The 22448-nt window shown below is 43.9% G+C and overlaps 3 protein-coding genes across 3 annotated transcripts; all 3 read left to right on the forward strand.

The window, feature by feature from the left end:
• Positions 1–3385: 3385 nt before the first annotated feature.
• LOC136493718 (peroxisomal 2,4-dienoyl-CoA reductase [(3E)-enoyl-CoA-producing]-like) lies at positions 3386–7607 on the forward strand. Its single transcript, XM_066489844.1, has 5 exons — positions 3386–3678; positions 5172–5331; positions 5546–5715; positions 5798–6020; positions 6346–7607. Exons 1-5 carry the CDS (start codon positions 3493–3495, stop codon positions 6498–6500), a joined length of 894 nt encoding a protein of 297 aa, XP_066345941.1. The 5' UTR covers positions 3386–3492; the 3' UTR covers positions 6501–7607.
• A 1302-nt stretch (positions 7608–8909) lies between these two features.
• On the forward strand, positions 8910–15933 carry LOC136491457 (peroxisomal 2,4-dienoyl-CoA reductase [(3E)-enoyl-CoA-producing]-like). The gene is made up of 5 exons (XM_066487761.1): positions 8910–9272; positions 9726–9885; positions 14855–15024; positions 15116–15338; positions 15592–15933. The coding sequence occupies exons 1-5, from the start codon at positions 9087–9089 to the stop codon at positions 15744–15746; spliced, it is 894 nt and encodes a 297-aa protein (XP_066343858.1). The 5' UTR covers positions 8910–9086; the 3' UTR covers positions 15747–15933.
• A 2094-nt stretch (positions 15934–18027) lies between these two features.
• Positions 18028–20741, forward strand: LOC136491458 (MADS-box transcription factor 31-like). Its single transcript, XM_066487763.1, has 7 exons — positions 18028–18250; positions 19347–19416; positions 19503–19664; positions 19840–19881; positions 19986–20030; positions 20156–20403; positions 20528–20741. Coding segments are annotated over exons 1-7 (756 nt in total). The 5' UTR covers positions 18028–18062; the 3' UTR covers positions 20529–20741.
• Positions 20742–22448: the final 1707 nt, after the last annotated feature.

Consider the following 22448-nt stretch of genomic DNA (forward strand, 5'->3'; position numbering starts at 1 on the left):
ATATGTTGCAATGACTATACACGTATGTTGCAAGTGTATGTTTCAAATGTTTCAGCTGTTTCGAACGTATGTTGCAAGCGTTTTTATCTGGATGTTGCATATGTTGCACTGGCTATACATGTATGTTGCAAGTGTTGTATTTGGATGTTACATATGTTGCAAACGTATGTTGTAAATGTTTCATCTGTTTCGGATGTATGTTGCAGCAAATGCTTTATGTTGCAAGTGTTTCATGAGCAGGTGTAGCAAGGGGGCGTAGGCGAGGTTGGTCCCCTCGGGCACAACAGTCCCCGCGCGCAGCAGCAGGCGCGGAGCACAAAGCTGTATCCATGGACGTGGCAGCAGGCGCGGAGCACGAAGCTACATCCATAGGCGGGCAGCAGGCGCGGAGCACGACGCTGCATCCATAGATGCCCTGAGATTATCATTATTGAAAACAGGCGGGCAACGTGCGCAGGTGTCCGGACGGATGCCACGTCCGGACGCTAGTCTCTCCGTTAAAGTTAACCTCAGTACATAACATGATTGTTTTCTTAATTTTATAAGCGTTTTACTAGAGGAATTGTATATGTTATCGGGTCGGCGGATCCCAATAAACATGCCTAAAGCAAACACACACTGATAAAACATACTCCGTCCAGAAGTATATCAATCGTATATACCACGTAGATGAAGCAAATGAAGAGGTTTTCGATCACGGTTCACGAAAGAAACCGAAGCTCCAGAAGTCCAGATATATATTATTAGTACAAATATAATAAAAGGTCAATTACATACCCTGATAAGTTTCAAAAAAAAAATCACATACCCTGATCCATCCAAGTATGGGTATTGAACGCAGACGCAGCATTATTGTGGGCCACTACCGGTACCAGGTGGCCGGTGGCCACGTGGGCTGTGGCCTCGCTCGTCGCTGCATCATGATGTGGTTGTGCGTGGCATCATTATCGTTCTCAGCATGAATGCATGGCGCCGGAAGCCTGGCCTCGACAGCAACGCGCTCGCTCATGCTGTCATGCATGGCGATGGCGAGAGCCGAGAGAAGACCGGCTGGCCTCGACCTCGATCGCCTGGCACGAAGTCGCGTGTGGCATATTCCGGCATAATCCGACCCGGTTAATGGCACGACGCGACGGCGCGGCTCCTGTTTATTTCCTGTACGAGAAGGACGCATACACGGTACGTGTCCGATCGTGGAGGCACAACAAGGGTCGTCGTGCTCGTGGCGACGTGGCTGCTGCGGCTGTGCTGGATTATTGGATTACTTACTTATACAAGTTCGTCTTACTACGCGACTGCCTAGTCGGGATAAGAACTCCGCTGCGGTGTGCATGCCGTGACGTGGACCGGCCGGATCGATCGGACTCCCGTCGCCGTCGCCGCCGTCGCCCTCGCAGGCCACCCTGCAGGTTACAATAGTCAGCTAGCAATCAGCATGTCTTCTTGTTACAATCTTGCTTTCTGCATCTTCCGACTCCGACGGTTGCGCTTGCGCGTGAACGGATCCAAATCAAAATCTATAGGTAATAAAAGTTCACATTACCTCCTCAATTTTCATGAAAGTCCGTTTTTCCTCCCTGAACTCTAAAACCGAGCAAAACACCTCCCTCAACTTTTTAAACCGTTCATCTTACCTCCCTGACCCGGTTATAAACGGTTTTTAAGGCGGTTTTGTTTTTTTTCTTTTTTATTTATTTCGGCTGAATCTTTGAAAAATCATAGTAATTCATAGAAAAATTATAAAATGAAAAATCTAATTTTGTTGGACTCCACATGAGTAGATCTACACAGTGAACATATAATATGGTATGCTTTAGTACAAAGTTTTTGCTGTGATTTAGATGTATGCTTTTCTGTAATTAATTGAAATAATTCATAGCTGCAGTTTCTATGGTTCAATTGTGATAATTTTTTTATGGTGGGCTAATTATTATATGATTGAATAGTAGTAAAAATTTCATACTCATTGGATCATATATAGCTTAGTTATAGATTTATTTATATTTAACCAGCATAAAGCTAAATAAAATATATAACTAAGTTATACATGATCCAATGAGTATGAAATTTTAACTACAGTTTAAACATGAACTAATTATCCCACCATAAAAATTTCACCACAATTGAACCATAGAAACTGCAGCTATGAATTATTCCATTTAATTACAGAAAAATATAGATCTAAAGCTATAATAAAAACTTTGTACTAAAACATATAATATTATATATTCACTGTATAGATCTACTTATGTTGACTCCAAAAAAAAATTGAATTTTCCATTTTATGATTTTTCTGTGATTTACTATAATTTTTCAAAGATTCGGCCGAAATAAATAAAAAAGAAAAAGACAAAACCTCCTTCAAAACCGCTTATAACCGGGCCAGGGAGGTAACATGAACGGTTTTAAAAGTTGACGGAGGTGTTTTTCCCGATTTTGGAGTTTAAGGAGGAAAAACGGATTTTCACGAAAGTTGAGGAGGTAACGTGGACTTTTTCCAAATCTATATAAAACGATACAGGGCTAGCTGGGCCGGTTTCTGCCCGCTACTTGAATTGGGCTAGAAACCCCGTCATTACAATCGTACCGGACCCCATACCTACTGACTGGGCCTGCGTTATATCATCAGGGCGTGATGATCACTCGCTTAATAAACGTGCCAAGCTACAAAACACGCTTCATTACGTCTCCGGCCCTCCGGGGCTTATCAAATATTCCGTCTGCTGTAAATTGTAATTTATTTTAACTTTGCTCTCATTCAATTTCTTTAACTTTGATGAAATTTATAGAAAAAATACGTCAGCATCTACAATGTCCAGTTTTTTTTCTCTCCCAAAGCGAGGACATCCCCGTTTCCATTACCATAGTAACGGAAATACAGCAGCTTAGATTGTCCAGAAAAGCAAAAAAAAAAAAAAAAAAAAAAAAGAGAGATCGCTGGACCGCCAACTAACTTTGATTACATGGAGAAGCAGAACCTGGAAAACAAACAAGACATATAACAGCAACACAAACACACATTGCCCTCCATGTCTTCACTGGGGAGTCTCGTGATCATTCTCTCCGTCTTGATCTGCTTCCTGAATCGTCTTGATCTACAATGTCTAGTTGATTTAATTTTTCCATAAAATATGTTTCAACGGAGCATTTATTTAAACTAATACATGTCATTATGGTCAATACATTTTCCATTTCTCCTAAAATCTCAATAAAAGTTTCACTTCAGTTACAGTCAAAGTGAACTGTAATTTGACAGGAGACCACATGCATACTCCACGTTCCCCGCAGAAAAAAAAAACAAATTATTTACTCCACGTTTTCCTCGAAAACAATTTGCTCCACTTGTAGGCTTTCTTTCCTCGTGTCAAAGACAAGGCCACGCAATCTATCAACCACAGTGCCAACTGCCATCTTCTTCCCCAGCTGCGCTGCGCCCGTCCCCCCCACCAAGGTCCAAGGTCTCCGGAGCGCGACCTGGGCGGAAGGCAGGCAATGGAGTCGCCGTTCCGCGCGGACCTGCTGAGGGGCAAGGCCGCGCTGGTCACGGGCGGGGGCTCCGGCATCGGCTTCGAGATCGCCGCGCAGCTCGCGCGCCACGGCGCGCACGTCACGCTCATGGGCCGCCGCCGCGAGGTCCTCGACAAGGCCGTCGCCGCGCTCCGCTCCGAGGGCCTCACGGTACGCACGCACGTAATCCCCCGTAGACTCCCTCCCGCTCTGGCGCTCTGCCTACCACTGCCGTCCTTGTGTTCCTGGGCTCTCGTCGTCGGTTTGGGGTTGGGAGTGGGCCAGTGGCGGATGGGAGTTAGTTTGCTTTTCTGCTGACAAAGTGCCAAGTAGTTTCAGTAGTAAGAGGAGAATCGGTTAGTCGTGCAATGTCCTGTGCGAGAACTATACTAGTTAGTTATTGGTTGAGTACTTGAGTTGCTGTATTATACTTTTATTTAGTTGCCAGAAAAAAAAAGTACATACATAACACGCCACTTGAGATTAGGTCACTTCTCCTCCTCCCTTGTAGCAAGAAGTGGTGTCCCACTGGCCCTAATGGGACCCAAGGCAACAGTTTAATTGCCTTCAAACTTGTGTGGCTAATGTGAAATTGTTAGTGTGGATTCGCTTAGCCCTTTCCACCTCCCCTGAGAGTTGTGTGCTAGAGGAGTGTAGAAAATAGACTCTTGCTTGGGTTGGTTTGAACAAGGTTGCTCGTATGGAACTTGATAAGATGAAAAATTTATTTGTTTTTTTTTTCAAAGGATCATATTAGAGGAATTAGTACGATAAAGAAATATAGGTCTCTAGGCAATTCTTTCCAAGTGGACATTGTTTCATACTGTATTTCAGTAGTCAAGGCAATGTTTTTAAATGGCATGAATCTGGTGCCCTTGTTCTCTGATACTGGAGAAGCAGAGGTGCTCTTCACAAGCTTGGGACATGCATGAACATGACGTTTTTCAGTTGAGAAATCTAAAGTGAACAGGACTATTCTGAAGAGTTGATGGGATTAGACGTAGACAGGCAGACCAATAGATCTCATGAGCCGCAAATACCGACATGAGGATCGACGTGTATATTAGGAGGATGGGGAGTTTTGATCTGGTGATTGGGGGCAGTACATGCAACCACCTTGCTAGGAGCAACCATCACTACCGAGATAGCTTGGAGGGCGAACATTCTGCACTATTGTACCGTTAATTTAGGATCTTTAACTCTGTGAGAAGTCTATCATGGAGGGTCTGCAGTCTTTACAATCTTTGTTGTCTTAGTTCTAGAATTCTAGCATCTTTTTGTGTGATCGAACTTGTGAATGATTTAAAGGTTACTGGTGTAATTTTCATGTCACTAATTTAGATCTCCTTTGGTGATCAATACAAATTCATATTGGCGCAAAAAAAAAAAGGAATTTGTTACTGCCTGAGTAATACTGTGAGGAGGAAACATTCGCTGAATGTGTCTTGGCTCACCGAATCCAATGCATCAGCTTTTAGTCTGGGAAGTGGTTCTAATGTAGGAATGCATCTGTGCAGGGCTGCAGGCAGTCGAGCACTTTATACTTGTACCTTTGGAATTTAATATTGCCAATGCCTCTACTTATCAAATGAAATTCACTATGCTCCATACCATGGTCCGGGTTAGTAAACAGTTCAGCAACCGAATATTGCTGTGACTTGCAGGCTGTTGGTTTTGATGGAGATGTCCGCAAGCAAGAGGATGCTGCCAGAGTGATTGCAGCAACGGTTGAGCATTTCGGCAAGCTGGACATTCTTGTCAATGGTGCTGCTGGCAACTTCCTTGCCTCCCCAGAGGATTTGAAGCCCAAGGGATTCCAAACTGGTACTCCATCATGACGTGCCCTTGTTTTGATTCAGTGTTATTCTTCATTCCAATTCTGTGTACACTGTTGTCATTATTACACTGCCTCAGTTTGTGTAGTTGTGCTAGGCTGTTACCTAAAGAACTAAAGTTCTATTAACTTTTGTTTATTGTACCACGGCCTTTAATACTATGTTTCAGAGAAGTTCGCATTGACAATATTTTCTCTCTGCAGTTCTTGACATTGACACTGTGGGTACATACACAATGTGTTATGAAGCCCTCAAGTATCTCAAAAAGGGTGGACCAGGGAGAGTTCCTTCCTCTGGTGGCCTTATCATTAACATAAGCGCTACGCTGCAATACACGGCAGCCTGGTACCAAATTCATGTCTCTGCCGCCAAGGTACTTGGACCTTCTCTGAACCGCTCTGCAAGAGAAAATCGATGAAGTATGTAGACTCCTCCTGATTGACCGGCTTGTATAGGCAGGTGTTGATAGTATCACAAGATCATTGGCTCTGGAATGGGGAACAGATTACGACATTAAAGTAAATGGAATTGCACCTGGACCAATTCAAGACACTCCAGGAATGAGGAAACTTGCGCCTGAAGAAATGAGCAAGGAGAAACGAGAAACGATGCCATTATTTAAGCTTGGGGAGAAATGGGACATAGCAATGGCCGCACTCTATCTAGCTTCTGATGCAGGTTAGCCGCTTGGCTGTGTTCTTCCCTGTTTTCTATCCAGATTATCAGAAAGCATTATACAGAGAATTTCAGTTAATACTGAGCATCCGCTTATCTGAAAGTTAGCCAGAAGACATTGTGCCCATACTTATTGGACTAACAATCGTTCTGTTTTATATTCATGCATGCCTTAAAAGTAGTCAATGTAACCACCGTGGTTGATCTGTAATAAGTTTTAGCCTCATGTTGATGAAGAAACAGAAAATAGCCTCACCTGAAAACCTAGCCATTTTTCTTTTGTTGATGATTTCCAGACAGTTGATGTGTGGTACAATCTGATTTTCAGGAAAATATGTAAATGGGGCTATAATTATTGTTGACGGAGGCCTTTGGTTGAGTTGGCCTCGCCATATTCCCAAGGAGGAAGTGAAGGCACTCTCTAAAGTTGTCGAGAAGAAGGTTAGGGCCTCTGGTGTTGGGGTGCCATCCAGCAAATTGTGATGACATATCTGACTATGTAGCTCTTCGGTGTGTTCTGTATCATATATGTCCATATTGTTGTCCAAGTATTGTTGTCAGTTTGGCTATGTCACCAGTCCATGCACATGGCTTGTTAGCCGGCTGAGCAGAGAATATTTACTGTTGTCTCCCAATTTGCATTAGAAATAGTTGAGATCGGTATGGGATCCCAACCAAGAGGTGCTTATTGCCAAATATTCACATGCTAGAACATGGCAAATTGGCTGTCCGGAGTTGTAACTACCCTAAAATTAAGGGAAATGGGTGAAATTGTACGTGTACTAACAAAACATGTAACAGCTACATGTCTACACAAGATTTGAGCGAAAGATATTCGGAGGTCAAGCACATGCCAAGATTTGAGGGAAATGGGCACTGTCAATGGTTAGATTTAACCTGCGAAACCAATGGTCAAGACCAGTGGACAGATGGCTACCTGCACAAGCTATTGGGCCATCGTACTTCTGCTATGAGAATGTGGCACTTTGTTCCAAAAGGTGTCCAGACAACTATATCAAGATTTTTTGTATGGTATTTAACCAGAATTTTTGGACTCAAAGCTCTTCTATGCTCCCACGAGAAAAAGACGTTACATACATAACATGCCGCTATGCCACTTGAGACCTCTCCTCCCTTGTGGGTCCCTTGTGGGCTAAGGCTTTCCCTCGTACCAAGTGATGGTGGCTCTCATGGGACCTAAGGAGATTAATGGGATGTTTGGTTTGGGGAGTGAAGTAGTACATCATCATCTTACTCTTTACTTTTTTGTTCGGTTTATGTAATAGAATGAGCTGATTCATCACCACCTTATTCCTCACAAGCTAATTATTAGTACTAGTATGAGGAATGAGTTCATTCTACTAAATTTGTGGAATGAGTTCATTCTACTAAATTTGAGGAATGAGTTCATGATTCATTCCCCAAATCAAATACTTCATAAATGCCTCCAAACTTGTGGAGCTTGTACGAAATTGTTATAGAGGATTTCACTAACCCTTACAATACAAGAGTTCAGAAGCATGTGTTTGGAGTGTAGAGAATGGAATATTGCTTAGGTTGGTTTCAACAAGGTTGCTCCTCTAGAGATTGACGAGATTGGATTTTTATTTGTCTGTCCGAATGATTATATTAGAGGGATTAGTAGGATAGAGATATATTTCTATCCAAGTGGACTCCAGTACATACATCTCACTGTATGTTATGTCATTGTTATCTCGTATTGGAGTAATAGAGGTGGCTCTCCACAAGGTTGAAATACCCAAGAACATGGTGATTTCAGTTGAGAAATCTGAAGTGAATAGGACTCTTTTGAAGTGCTGCTGGGATTATACGCAGACACAGGCATGCTAATTGAGACCAATGATTTGCACACACAAACATCTGAGAGGATCTGAGCAACCGTCACCACCGAGGTGGCTTGGAGGCTGAACATACTGCACTATTCTACCATTATATTAGGATTTTGGACTCTGTGTTGAGAATGATTTGAAGGCTGACTGGCGTAATTCTCATATCACTCTAATTTACTTTTGATTCAATCTCCTTTGCTGTCAATCTGGCTATGTCAGTCTATGTAAATGGCTTTATGTAACCGTCTTCCAAATCGCATTAGAGATAGTTTGATATGCAATCCCAACCAGAAGGTGTTTGTAACCAACACATTCCACATGATGTGTTGTGGACAAACTGCAACTTCCACTGTTCTCGCTTGTTCAGGTTGTTGGTGAGGAATGTTGCATAGCGAGCAGATATCATGTCAATGCATGTTGAGTTCAGGAGAATTTTTGCGGGATTGTGCAGCAAAACGCGTAACAACTGGAGTCCTCGCCAGGTGTGGATGGAAATCTCCATGACAAACCACACACACACACACAAAACTAATGCTGGCAGTGACAGGGCATAAAAGAAGTAAAGAACTGTCTGATGAGGACCGAAGGAGAGCAGAACCAATCGGCCCGGGTGAAGACCAACCGTGCAGGAGGGCGAAAGTGACGCGGTTTCCTTCTCTGACTGACTGATCTTAGCGATCTTCTCCCTCGAATTTTCCTCCGTGCTTAGCGCCTATCCTGTGCCGTGCCGGCTTGGAAAACACGAAGGAGAAGATCAACGCCGCCGCGGTGTGGTTGTGTGGACTGTGGAGTATTATAAGAGCAGGGATAGTAGCAGGCTGTAAGTCGAGGCGAAGGAGGGAGAAGAGAAGCAAGCTGTAAGCTTACAACCAGTTTGGATATAAGAAAAAAAAATATATGAGAAAGATAAATAGATCATATATTAACTGTAAAAAGCTAATTAATATATGAGTCAACTGATAGAAGACTAAAAAAAAACTTATAGACAGCCAGCCGCCTATATTAATAGCCTTGATCAGAGAGCCCGGCGCCGGCAGCTATAGCAGCCAACGCGAAACTTCAGCTTCCGCCGTCCTCCTCCCAGTCCCAAACAAACCATCACCCAATAACATCCAGCCAACTGTCAAGTACTCGTTCGGTGCTTCCCCATCTGCGCCCCCGAGGCCTCCGGAACCGCAAGGCCGTCGCCAGCGCGCGCGAGATTTGAGCTGAGGAAGCTATGGAGTCCCCGTTCCGGGCAGACGTGGTCAAGGGCAAGGCGGCGCTGGTCACAGGCGGGGGATCCGGCATCTGTTTTGAGGTCGCCACCCAGCTCGCGCGCCACGGAGCGCAGGTCGCCATCATGGGCCGCCGCCGGGAGGTCCTCGACAAGGCCGTCGCCGCGCTCCGCTCCCAGGGCCTCCAGGTGCGTCCCCCCATCGACTCCCTACGCCGCGGCTTGGGCTCCTGGCTTGCTTTTGCCGGCCTTCCATTTATGCTTTCTGTTCGTTATTTAGTTGGGGGGAAAAAACGATCTTTTGCTCTCTGCTTATACTGCCTTAACTAACGTTACTAGCAGTTATGAAGTTGATTTGCTAGCCGTGCATGTTGCTTGTCGTGTGGTAAGGAATGTTGGTCGGATTGCTATTCTCTAGAATTAGTTAATTGATGAATACAGTGCATCAAAATCAAACAGCTTAGATGTTTTCAGAACTGAATGTGCCTGTGCCAAACCTGTGAAATAAAACCCGTATCTGTATGCTAGCTCCCTGCAGTGAACTTAGTGTGCTTAACTTGAATCATAGTTCTTTTTTCTTTGGGATAAAGATATAAAACAAGCGTTACCCTTTAATGATCCAAAGATCGGTGTGCCCCGCAGGCTGTTGGTTTCGATGGAGATGTTCGCAAGCAGGAGGACGCGGCCAGAGTGCTCGCTGCGACAGTTGTGCATTTTGGCAAGCTTGACATTCTTGTCAACGGTGCAGCTGGAAACTTCCTTGCTTCCCCGGAGGATTTGACGCCCAAGGGATTCCGGACTGGTACTTCGTCAAATTGTGTTCTTGTTTGTATTCAGATTCAGTGGAGCTCTTTGTTACAATTGTTCCCAATTGTCAGCGATACGCCAAGTGTTTGGTTTGAGACTTTGGCATTTCACCCATCATAAAAAACTGGTTTCGCACTTTTACCATCCCGCAAACTGGTTTCGCTCGTTTGCTATTATGAAACTGGTGTAACCCGCTGAAATACATTTTGGGTAGTTTTAATTCGTGGAAAAAAGAAGAAGACACATCCTTCCGCTTCTACCCCTGCCCTGCTTTCTCCTTATACGTCATCGTTCCCCGTTCGTGGTCAAAACGGATCGACGCACCAGGTGACACCGTGCGGCACCTCCTCGGCGGTGGCATCTTCGGCGCCGACGACAAGGTGTGGAGGAGGCAGCGCAAGGCGGCCAGCCTCGAGTTCCACTCGGCCGAGTTCCGCGCGCTCACGGCCAGCTCGCTCGTCGAGCTCGTGCACCATCGGCTGCTCCCGTGCTGGCCGACGCGGATGCGTGACGCAGATGGACCCGCTCCCCCTCTATGCTCCGTGGTAGTCGCGCTTGGCTCACCTTCCGGCGGGGGAAGCCGCGTAGCCATCGCGGTGACGGGCAGGCTACCTCTCGGTGAGGCGCATGGCTGCGGTGGCGGGCAAGGCAATGCGGCTGCGCTAGCTGCGAGTGACGCGGCTGCGGCAGCTTGCGCGCCGACAGTGTGCAGCACCACCGCGACGGCGTTACATGCCCTTTGTAGACACGATGTGCGTGCGGGTTCGGAGCTGAGGCAGCGGCCGGGGTTGGGAGGCCCTGTTAGGGTGCGGCAGTCGGCGTACGACCGATGAGTGGCCAGAGAGAGAGAGCTGGAGAAGATGAACAGTACACTGTAATGAAGATGAGAGGCCAGAGAGGGAGCTGGGCCGTTGCAGCTCGACGGCGCGCGCCGACGCCTCCGTGTCCTCGTGGTACTCCGGCGAGGACATCTCCGCGTGCTCCATGGCCACAGCTCGTGGTCTGCAGTGCAGGGGCGGCGCGCCTCAGCCTCACGCCACTCGCGCCTCCCGCTTCGTGTGGAGGTGGAGTAGCTCTGTAGCTGGGGAAGTGTGTGTGGCGACGGCGAGTGCTGCAGCCTCGGTTGTCCATAGACAGAAGTTGGACCGGTGGAGGTTGAGGGAGGAAGAAGGTACCGACAGCCGGACCCCACTAGCAGTGGCTGGGCCGATGGATTGCTGTTGTTGCCGTTGAGGCTGGGCAGATGGAGAAAGACGGAGGCGGGGGTAGAAGTGGAAGTACGTGTTTTCTTTTTTTTTCCACGGATTAAAACTATCCAAAATGTATTTCAGCGGGTTACACCAGTTTCATAATGACAAACGAGCGAAACCACTTTGCGGGATGGTAAAAGTGCGAAACCAGTTTTTTATGATGGGTGAAATGCCAAAGTCTCGTTTGGTTTGGGCAATTGTGCTTGCCTGCTCAATTAGTAACTCCATGCCTATGCTAGATCAAAAACTTGTTTGTTTTAATTGGCTTATTAGCCAAGCGAGTAACAACAATAACATAGCCTTTCAACCCCAAGTAAGTTAGGTGAGCCCCAAGTCACGGTTCAGGCACTTCAATAGCTGTTTTTCAAGCATTCCTATTCAAACATAGATCTCTAGGTATATCCTAAGCTTTTGAATCTCTTTTTATTGTCTCTCCCATGTCAATTTCGGTCTTCCTCTACCTCTCATATTATTAGCTTGGCTTAGGACTCCACAGTACACTGGTGCCTCTGGAGGTTTTCTTTGGACATGGTCAAACCACTTCAACCGATGTTGGACAAGCTTTTATTCAATTGGTGCTACCTCTAAGCGATCACGTATATCATCGTTCCGAACTTGGTCCATTCTTGTGTGACAACAAATCCATCGCAACGTACGTATATCTGCAACACTCAGTTGTTGAACATGTCGAATCTTTGTAGGCCAACATTCTGCTCCATACAACATAGCCGGTCTAATCGTCGTTCTATAAAACTTGTCTTTTAGCTTTTGTGGTACCCTCTTGTTACAGAGAATGCCAGAAGCTTGTCGCCACTTGATCCACCCTCCTTTGATTCTATGGCCAGTGTCCACATCAATATCTACATCCCTCTGTAGCATTGATCCCAGATACTGAAAGGTATTCTTCTTAGGCACTACTTAACCTTCCAAACTCACATCTCCCTCCTCCTGTGCAGCTCCGCCAAAGTCGCATCTCATGTATTCGGTTTTAGTTCTGCTCAATCTAAAACCTTGAGACTCAAGGGTCTGTCGTCATAACTCTAGTTTTCTATTTACTCCCACCTGGCTTTCGTCTACTAACACTATATCATCAGCGAACAACATACAATAAGGGATATCCCCTTGTGTGTTCCTGGTAACCTCATCCATTACCAAAGCAAAGAGATACGGGCTTAAGACTGACCCTTGATGAAGTCTAATTTTAATCTAGAAGTAATCTGTGTTACCATTGTTTGTTCGAACTCTAGTCACAACATTGTTGTATATGTCCTTGATAAGGGTCACGTACTTTGATGGGACTTTATGTTTGTCCAAAGCCCACCACATAATATTTCTTGGTATCTTGTTATAAGCCTTCTCCAAGTCAATGAAAACCATATGAAAGTCCTTCTTCTGCTCTCTAAACCGCTCCATAATTTGTCTTATTAAGAAGATTGCTTCTGTGGTTGACCTTCCGAGCATGAAACCAGATTGGTTTGTTGATATCTGCGTCGTTCCTCGCAGGCGCTGCTCGATGACTCTCTCCCATAACTTCATAGTATGGCTCATCAACTTATTTCCCCGATAATTAGTACAACTTTAGGTATCTTCCTTGTTTTTGTAGATTGGTACCAATATGCGTATTCTCCACTCCTCAGGCATCTTATTCGATCGAAAGATATTGTTGAACATCTTGGTTAGCCATACTATAGCTATATCCCGAGACATCTCCACACCTTGATTGGGATACCATCAGGGCCCATTGCTTTGCCCCCTTTCATCCTTTTCAAGGCTTCTCCGACCTCCGAATCTTGAATCCTCTGCACAAAGCGCATGTTAGTATCATCAAACGAGTCGTCCAGCTGAACGGTGATGTTGTCGTTCTCACCATTAAACAATTTATCAAAATACTCTTGCCATCTATGTCTGATCTCATCCTCATTCATCAAGAGCTGGTCCCTCTCATCCTTTATGCATTTGACTTGGTTGAAGTCCCTTGTCTTCCTATCACGAGTCCTAGCCATCCTATAAATGTCCTTATCTCCTTTCTTCGTACTCAAACGTTGGTAAAGGTCCTCATAGGCCCGCCCCTTTGCCTCACTTACCGCTCGTTTTGCATTCTTCTTTGCTACCTTGTACTTCTCTATGTTGTCTGCACACCTATCATGATACAAGCGCTTATAGCACTCCTTCTTTTCCTTAATAGCCTTTTGCACATCTTCATTCCACCACCAAGTGTCTTTCGAGTCGCATCCGCTCTCTTTGGTCACTCCAAGCACCTCTGAAGCAATCTTCCGAACGCATGTTGTCATCTTCTCTCACATGTTGTTTGCATCGCCTTCATCCTTCCAAGGGCACTCTTCAATGATCTTTTCCTTAAAGACCTTTGATGCACCCCCTTCTAATTTCCACCACTTCGTTCTAGCATCCTAGCTTGTTTGTTCCCACGAGCTTGCACCAGCAAGCGGAAGTCAGCCACCACCAGCTTGTGTTGAGCGACCATACATTCTCCATGTATCACCTTACAGTCCACACATGTTCATTTATCCCTCCTTGTAAGGACAAAGTCGATTTGACTAGAATACTAGCCGCTACTAAAGGTCACTAAATGGGACTGTCTCTTATGAAAAAAAGTGTTAGCTATCATCAGATCAAAAGATACGGCGAAGTCTAAGACTTCCTCTCCCTCCTGGTTCCTATTACCATATCCAAAACCCCCATGAACCGCCTCGAAACCTGCACTTGATGTACCTATATGGCCATTAAGATCACCTCCTATAAAGAGCTTCTTGATACTAGGGACAGCTCTAACCAAGCGATCTAAGTCTTCCCAAAAAAGCCGCTTAGCACTCTCATCATGACCTACTTGGGGGCATACGCACTAATTACGTTTAAGATCATATCACTAATGACAAGTTTAACTAAGATGATCCTATTCCCTTGCCTTCTCACCTCCACCACACCATCCTTGAGGCTCTTATCAATCAAAACTCCTTCTCCGTTTTTATTTGAAGTTATCCCTGTGTACCAGAGCTTGAAGCTGGTATTGTCCACCTCCTTCGTCTTCTGCCCCTTCCATTTAGTCTCTTGGACGCATAAGATATTTACACGTCTCCTAACCGTTGTGTCCACTAACTCTCTTAACTTACCCGTAAGGGACCCTACATTCCAGCTACCTAAACGGATCCTAGTTGGCTCGACTAGCTTCCTTACCCTTCGCACCCGCCGAGGTAGGTGTGAAGACCCTTGCTCATTTTGCACCACACCCGGGCGCCGATGTGGCGCGCCACTAAGGATGCGACGACCCGATCCTTGCTCACTTGACACCGTGTCCAGATCGCAACACGGCACGTCACGGGGGTGACGACCCGGCCCTTGCTCATTTAACACCATACCCGGGTTCCGACATGGCGCGTCGCTAAGAGGGTTACGCCCCAACGGGATTCTTTTGGGTTTCATCTCCATAAAAGTAGCTAAGTTTTTACATTGGCTCGCCGCGCTTAACACAGCCCTCCTCCTTTACCAGGGCTTGGGACCTGCTATGCTGGACACCCAAGCTAGTAACTGACGTTAAATTTAAAAACACCCTTGTCTAAAGCTTCGAATGAGACTGAATATCTGAAAAGCAGGAACGATCTGAGTACTAGAAGAAAAGCACCTAGACCTAACAAAATTAAGTGAATACCCTTCGCTTTTTCAGAGAGGTTTTTGTATTGACCAAATTTCTCTTTGCAGTTCTTGAGATCGACACTTTGGGTACATACACAATGTGCTATGAAGCCCTCAAGTATCTGAAAAAGGGTGGGCCAGGAAAAGGTCCGTCCACTGGTGGCCTAATCATTAACATAAGTGCAACACTGCATTACACTGCGACTTGGTACCAAATTCATGTCTCTGCTGCTAAGGTACCTGGTTCTCTTCTCTGAACCACTCCATAATAAGAGAAAATAACTGGAATAAGCAGAATTTTTTTTTCTGATGGATTGGTTTGTGTAGGCTGGGGTTGATAGCATCACAAGATCACTGGCTCTGGAGTGGGGAACAGATTATGACATTAGAGTCAACGGGATTGCACCCGGACCAATTCAAGACACGCCGGGACTGAGGAAGCTTGCACCTGAAGAAATGAGCAAGGGCCGTCGAGAAATGATGCCATTATTCAAATTTGGGGAGAAGCGGGACATAGCCATGGCTGCACTCTACCTTGCTTCTGATGCAGGTTGGTTCTGCTGTTCTACATGTTTCCTAACCAGATTATGATAAGTCTCAGCATGTCAACAAGAACTGTGCACAACTTACCCAAAGCCTGAAGGTCGTATCAAAGATCTTGTCTACAGAGCTAATAGAATTAGGTAGCTATGTATTGTGGTTTTTGTTGTTTTAGGTGTAATCTGAAGGAATCAATAGAGCCGTGAAACACATAGAATTCAGCTGAAACAGACATTTGACATATTTTGTAATCTTGTTTGCAGGCAAATATGTAAATGGGACTACACTGGTGGTTGATGGAGGTCTTTGGTTAAGTCACCCTCGCCATATTCCCAAAGAGGACGTGAGGGAGCTCTCAAAGGTTGTCGAGAAGAAGGCTAGGACCTCTGGTGTTGGTGTGCCGACCAGCAAATTGTGATTGCATCAGTATCAATCAATATGTTATTACAAAACTTTATTGTCTATGTGGCTCTTGTAATCTAACTAGCGAGTTTGTTTAGTTGAGTAAGTTCAAATATTTACAGTACCTTTTCACTTCTAAGCTCCATTGGGAATGTTTTGATTGATAAGTGGTGCCAACCAAGATGTTTGTCGCCAAATGTTCACATATGTCTCAAAATACAGCATTATTGTCCCTCATCTCTGCATATTGTCAGTGAGGCGTTGAATAATATAACATTATAACTCAGTCTTGTTTAGGATAAATATATGTGTCAAACATTGCAAAATGGCACTTCAGTTGTAGCTACTGCAAAATCAGGAAAGTGAGAGGATTTATATGTGTAACAAAACATGTAACAACTATATACCATATACCCAGTGTGAACACAATGAAGATCAGGCAAACAAAGTTGTGTGATTCTCCTCCTGTACCTCAACTGCCGCATGAGAAGGAGAGAATAATTTCTTTGCCTTATAAGTCACTATGATGGTGCCGTGAACTCCTTTGGAGGTATCCAGTTTAAGAAAAAGCTCTTCTACCATCTTGTTCTGCTGGTCTTTGATCATGACTCATGGATGATGATCTGAAGTTCTGAACTCTGACTGTACCAGTTCACAAGCTTCTTTCTGAAAAAATCTCCCCTAGGAACTGTCTTGTAAGGCTGGGCAAATCAAAGTTTCTGAACTAATTATGATTATTACATGAATTAATGCTTTCACCTTTGAACTTAGAATGCAGTATCTATGAAACGACTGATGATATGTGGTGAATATAAGCAAACCTATCCCATATTCCCATCTCAGAAGTAGTATGTGTCTCTATGAATTAGGATATTGAAATTTGCCATGATAACCGAAAACTGTAACCCAAGAACTTCACTTTGGTGCCAACAACAAAATCATAGCAGGATATATGTGAGATGTCATGTATTTGACTATGCCTGACATTAAGTAGGTGTGTAGTGTGGACCCGAAGCTACCTATGGAAACTGGAAAGCATTATTGGCCCTACTTATTCCATGTCTTGGTCAATTCTAGCCTTGCCATCTTATAGATGCAGCCTAGATGCAAAGCTCATCATCTGCTATGGGCAGTTACCAGTCCACAGCATGGTTCTTTGTGCCTTTCAGCATTGCCATTTTCAGTCATCTGGTGCCATCTCTGATACACACACATGCTGCACAACATGCGTTGCAAGTAGTTGATTCACAAGCACATACTGTTGTTGGATGTGATAGTTTGCCTGATAGAGATCTGTAGCGTATATGCTCGGCTCAAAGCCTGCTCCGTACATACTAATTGATAAATGAACAGACAATAGAAAGTTAAGTACTATAAACATCCCATTTACTTAATTTCTGCATTTATAGTTTGATATTTTCCTTATCTGTGATATCTAGTGGGACAGCAGGACAGGTGATGATGTGAACAATGACTTTCAGAAAAATAAACTCGAGATAAGGAACTCTGCAGACCATGTATAAAGGCGACCAGCCCCCCTTTGCTTCCCTCTATCTTCAAAGAAGCAGATACAGGTGATACCACTCCTCCATGAACTCTCTCTCTCTCTCTCTCTCTCTCTCTCTCTCTCATATTCTCATCCTGCAACTTAGCACAAGAATATTTTGCGCAAATGCTGTTTGTCTGATTTTATTTTATTTATAGACCTGCTCATGCTTTAATCCATTTGATCTTCATGAAAGTTTGATTTTTCTGAAATATAAGCATTGAACACTTCTAGCATTTGTACCTGTATAGATAAGTTTCCGTTGTATTGCTTTCATCTCTCATGACTTTGATGATTTGAAGCCATTTGCTATCATCTCTCATGACTTTGATGATTTGAAGCCATTTGCTATCATCTCTTGGGCATGCATATGAAATCTTTTCATCTTCTTGTGCTTATGAAATCTTTTCATCTTCTCAAGCTTTTTAAATCCATTGATCTTCATGAAAGTTTGATTCTTCTGGACCAACCGTTCCTTTTGTTGAAGTTCAAAAATTAGGGAATTAAATATAAGCACTGCACTGCACAGTTATACATCTTTTGTGCCTGCATGGATAGCTTTCCAAGTTTCTATCCTATCCTGCATCTGAAAGACTGATAATGTTTGTTACTATCTCTCATGATCTTGGTGATTCGAGACCATTTACTTTTATCTCCTCTCGCACATATGAAATCTTTATTTGCTTCTTGTCATGATTGTATTTTGGTATCCTGAAGCATGACTGTTATGATTCAGAATATGTTCTGGTAGGTTGAATAGGAAAGAAGAAGCACCAAGCTGTACCAATGGGTCGTGGAAAAGTAGAGCTGAAGAAGATTGAGAATCCAACAAACCGCCAAGTTACCTTCTTCAAGAGGCGGATGGGGTTGTTCAAGAAGGCAAACGAGCTAGCCATTCTTTGTGATGCGCAAATCGGAGTCATAATATTCTCTGGAAGTGGCAGGATGTATGAGTACTCCAGCCCTCCATGGAGGTGCGTGAAACATTCTTTCCCATTTCATATCATCCATCCTTCTGTTCATTTTCATCTTTGAGGGGAAGTAGAAATTTTAGATATGGCGTAGTTATCGCTATGGTATTTGTGTTGTCATATAACAAAGATCATGTGGTTGAAGTTTCTTACTATCCTTAGGCTTGTTTAGCAGTCCTGCAATTTTACAAATTATTCTTTTTTTACTATCTCCAGTTGAACAAATTGTGTATACATTGTTTTCAATTTTTTGTGGGACATTTTCTTCAATATACAAGATTCAGCTTATTTTTTGGTATGGTTTTGGTAAAACACCACAGTACCATGAGCGGTTTAAAACTGATTTGTTCCTACCACTTGTAATCGTTTAACTTAGCATACAGCATGTGACCTTTTAACTTAATATACACTGGTCTGCGAAGACAATGCGACATCGATCAGCTAAGTGGTATAAGACTGGTACCATGCTATGTCATTTAGTTTCAACGAAGACATCCTTCCATAGTGAGAGACCGTCTGGAGTTCTATATCTCCAGTTAAACATTCTTAAATCATACATTTGCTGTTTTTTTTTGCAGAGTAGCAAACAGGTTTGACAGATACCTGAAAGCCTCTAGCATTCCGTTTTCATTTTTATGGGCGTAGTTTCAAATGTGGTGTCGTTACGAGTATGTTGTCTTTGTTCACAAAAAAAAGAGTATGTTGTCTTGACATATTTTTTCAAGACACCTTGTGGTAGGAATTTCTGGAGTTTGTTAGTAACATACAAGATTCAGCTCATTCTGCTATAAGGTTTTTAACTTTAGTAATGATATCAAAGTTTCATGAGAGCTTCAGAACTGATTTGTAATTATTCTTGACAACTACAATCTTATGACTTGGCATACATCATGGGACGTTTTAACTTAACATATAGTCATATACAGTTTGAAGTCTTCAATAAAAAAGAAGAGATGATGATCAGGTGTGTGGTATAAGACTGGTAGCATATTGCCAACGGTTGATAGTTTCAATAATAATTCTTTTTGACTGAGTGCCCATCAGGGGTTTTACAACGTTTTTATATCATACTATATATTATTGCTTATTCTGGTTGCAGAATAGCAAACATCTTTGACAGATACCTGAAAGCCCCTAGCACCCGTTTTGAGGAGATGGACATCCAGCAGGTACGCCGATTCTCTTGAACCAAGACACTACGATGTCTGTGTTTCCACTGATGTAACCTAATACTCTCCCCTCCTTTTCCGTGAAGAAAATCGTCCAAGAGATGACTAGGATGAAGGATGAGAGGAACAGGCTGAGGATGATCATGGCACAGTACATGGGGGAGGACCTGGCCTCATTCTCCGTGCAAGATCTGAGCAACCTTGAACAGCAGATCGAGTTCTCGCTCTACAAAGTTCGCCTCAGGAAGGTAAATATGCACTAACTAGCACGCCGACCTTTTCTATAAAAAAAAAAACTAGCACGCCGACAGATTGATTGATGGAGTAGCCTTGTAGGTTAGCGTTCTTTATCCTACAAAAAAAAAACACTCTTGGGAGACGCCTCCGTGCTAACACTGAACACCCTTGTTTTGTTTCTGGCAGCAAGAGCTACTTGACCAGCAGCTGCTCGAGATCCGCCAAAGGGTGCTCTGCATTCCTCCCTCTCTTGGTAGCCTCTAAACATCTCTGTTTCAAAAGAATCGAGTTGTGACAGACAGAGTTCTCTCTTTCGTCCTGAATTTCCACAGGAGATGCACATGCCAGGAGAGCAGAGCGGCTACCTATGCCTCATGGTAAGAAGACTGAAGACGGCTGGCCCTTCTCCTGACCTCCTCAAGTGATCCCCCTGTTTGTTCCAAAAATTTTCCGCACCTGAATGGACCTGCTTGTGTGGCTTTGACCTGTATTGAAAAAACAGAACCCGGCTATTGCTAGGGGGCAGCAGCAGCAGGCTCAGGCCGGCGAGATGCTGGGAAACCCGAGGCCGTTCCCGTGGTGGGACGTGGGAGCCAGTGGCAGTGGCAGCCAGAGTCAGCAGCTGCTGCCCGGCCGGGACGCGGCGGAGTCGTCGATGACGGCGCTGCAGCTGTCGCCGCAGCTGCACGAGTACAGGCTCCAGCCGCGGCAGCCCAACCTCCAGGACGCCAACGTCCATGGCTGGCTCTGGTAAGCTCTGCTGTCTGCTCTGCCTGTGCTTTGCTGTTGGGACAGAGGAGTTCTGCATGCATGCATATGATTGACCGTACGTTCTCAACTCTGACGGACGGGATGGTGTTGATGATGCCTGCAGATTTGCTGGGGTCGTGGTCCTGAACGAGAGGACGCTGAATGTGCAGCTCCTCCGCTTGTGACCTGTTCTAGTCCCTGCAGTCTTCCATCGCTTCACCCAACGTGCTCTGCTGAAAATAAACTTACTGGAGTTCGCTTAAAATTTTGTGCTGGGTTGTCATCGCGTTGCTCGTGTTGTGTTGGGGTGCCGTGAACGAGTAGCAGAAGCAGTAGCAAAGTAGCAAGTAGCAAGTAGCAGTAGCGACAGCACAGCATCTTTGCCTTGTGCTGCCAAGTGCCAAGGATGAGTCTGCGTGCTTCAGACGTTGGCTTGCATAGTTATATATATATATATATATATATATATATATATATATATATATATATATATATAGAGAGAGAGAGAGAGAGAGAGAGAGAGAGTATTCAGTAGTCAACTACAAAATAAGTTATTTTGTAGTCACCTCTATTTACGATAATTTTATATACTAATTTACGATAGTTGGGTTACTATAACATATAGGGATATTTATCATAACGTTATAGTAAACCACTTAGTAAGAAGTTATTATGATCTTATAAATTAACATAGTAATTATCGTAACTCAAAGTAACTACAGAATAAGTTATTTTGTAGCCAGCTTATATATATATATATATATATGCAGTATTTGGATCATGATTACCTACCCGAAGAGAGACTGAGAGAAAACGGGCAAGCACCGTACCCGGTCATTGAGGTATCCGGTAAGGCAAGGCCGACATGCTACAACGATCTTGAGTATGTTAGCAATTCCGACATACGGCAAGTAAATAAACCGATTGTACGGCCTTTAATGCTAATGCCCGTCCGTAGTGCACCAGCAGCGTCTCAGACCCAGAGACTCAACTAGAACATAAAATTAGTAAATAACGCTAGTATAGTAAACTTTGGTCATTATGTGCACAAACTGATGAAATGACAACGTGAAGCAAGGCCATCTTCTCACCAACAAAGCGAATAGCAATTTCGGTGGGGCAAGGACCTCGGCAGGTTGCCCTAGGTCGGTTGGCAAGCCAGGACGCTATCTTTAGTCATCGGATCAAGAGATGAACAGTAGCATGGGGTTGAAAAAAGGATTAAGAAAATTAGGAAAATATTAAATGTAAATGTCGATTGGATTGTTGGATACCCCAATCGGGTGTGTAACCCCCCCCCCCCATTATATAGGGAGTAGGGGTGTTCTTATCCCGTTGAAAAATCAATATGGTACTATTATTATGTTGATTTATAGAGTTTTATTTAGATTTGGTCAAAACTGTCATAGGCCTATTTAAATTGATCTAGGCCCAATTTGAGTCTCTGCCTCTGCATTTGGTGGGAAAAGTGACCAAGGGAGGGGGTAGGGGGTGATGTAGCACATGGAGGATCAAGAGACCAGATTATGACCGAGGAAGATTTAGTAGCCAGACGTGGAAGGGTTGAAATTAGGATACACACCCCCAATATGACTAGGAACCTATGTAACCTACTTTTGAGCGTATGCCTTTACTTGTTTCCCTACCTTGTACCATGTATGTTGTTGATGTTTACCGCGTAATTCATACTTAGTGTGCTTAGAACAGTAGAACTCAAGATGTTGTTGATAACTTAAAATATGTTGGTGTGCGTATGTACTAGGATCTACTCCGTATCAGAGAGCACGTTTGTCGTCATCTGGGCAACAACGTATACCTCAGCCCTCACAGCTCAGTAGTTGACAATTTTTAATTTTAGTTAGTTTAGATGCTCAAATATCGGCTTTAAGTTATCATATTTGAAATCTAATTTTTTTATAAAAAAAATTAACGATCTCAGATGGAGAAACGGTATGACCAAACATGTAGTGCTCAGTGGATGTAATACTTTTCTATTGAAACTTTTTCATTTGAGATTATTTAGAAGTCATGCAAAATATTTGACC

This window comes from Miscanthus floridulus, chromosome 11, assembly GCF_019320115.1.
Source record: "Miscanthus floridulus cultivar M001 chromosome 11, ASM1932011v1, whole genome shotgun sequence".
In the NCBI taxonomy this organism is placed as follows: Eukaryota; Viridiplantae; Streptophyta; class Magnoliopsida; order Poales; family Poaceae; genus Miscanthus; species Miscanthus floridulus.

Coding starts and splice junctions, on each gene's coding strand:
- LOC136493718 (XM_066489844.1), top strand. CDS start 3,493: ATGGAGTCGCCGTTCCGCGCGGACCTGCTGAGGGGCAAGGCCGCGCTG. Junction 3,679..5,171: donor TCCGCTCCGAGGGCCTCACG/GTACGCACGCAC, acceptor TGTGACTTGCAG/GCTGTTGGTTTTGATGGAGA. Junction 6,021..6,345: donor CTATCTAGCTTCTGATGCAG/GTTAGCCGCTTG, acceptor TCTGATTTTCAG/GAAAATATGTAAATGGGGCT.
- LOC136491457 (XM_066487761.1), top strand. CDS start 9,087: ATGGAGTCCCCGTTCCGGGCAGACGTGGTCAAGGGCAAGGCGGCGCTG. Junction 15,025..15,115: donor TTCATGTCTCTGCTGCTAAG/GTACCTGGTTCT, acceptor TGGTTTGTGTAG/GCTGGGGTTGATAGCATCAC. Junction 15,339..15,591: donor CTACCTTGCTTCTGATGCAG/GTTGGTTCTGCT, acceptor TCTTGTTTGCAG/GCAAATATGTAAATGGGACT.
- LOC136491458 (XM_066487763.1), top strand. CDS start 18,063: ATGGGTCGTGGAAAAGTAGAGCTGAAGAAGATTGAGAATCCAACAAAC. Junction 18,251..19,346: donor TACTCCAGCCCTCCATGGAG/GTGCGTGAAACA, acceptor TTCTGGTTGCAG/AATAGCAAACATCTTTGACA. Junction 20,031..20,155: donor GCGGCTACCTATGCCTCATG/GTAAGAAGACTG, acceptor TTGAAAAAACAG/AACCCGGCTATTGCTAGGGG.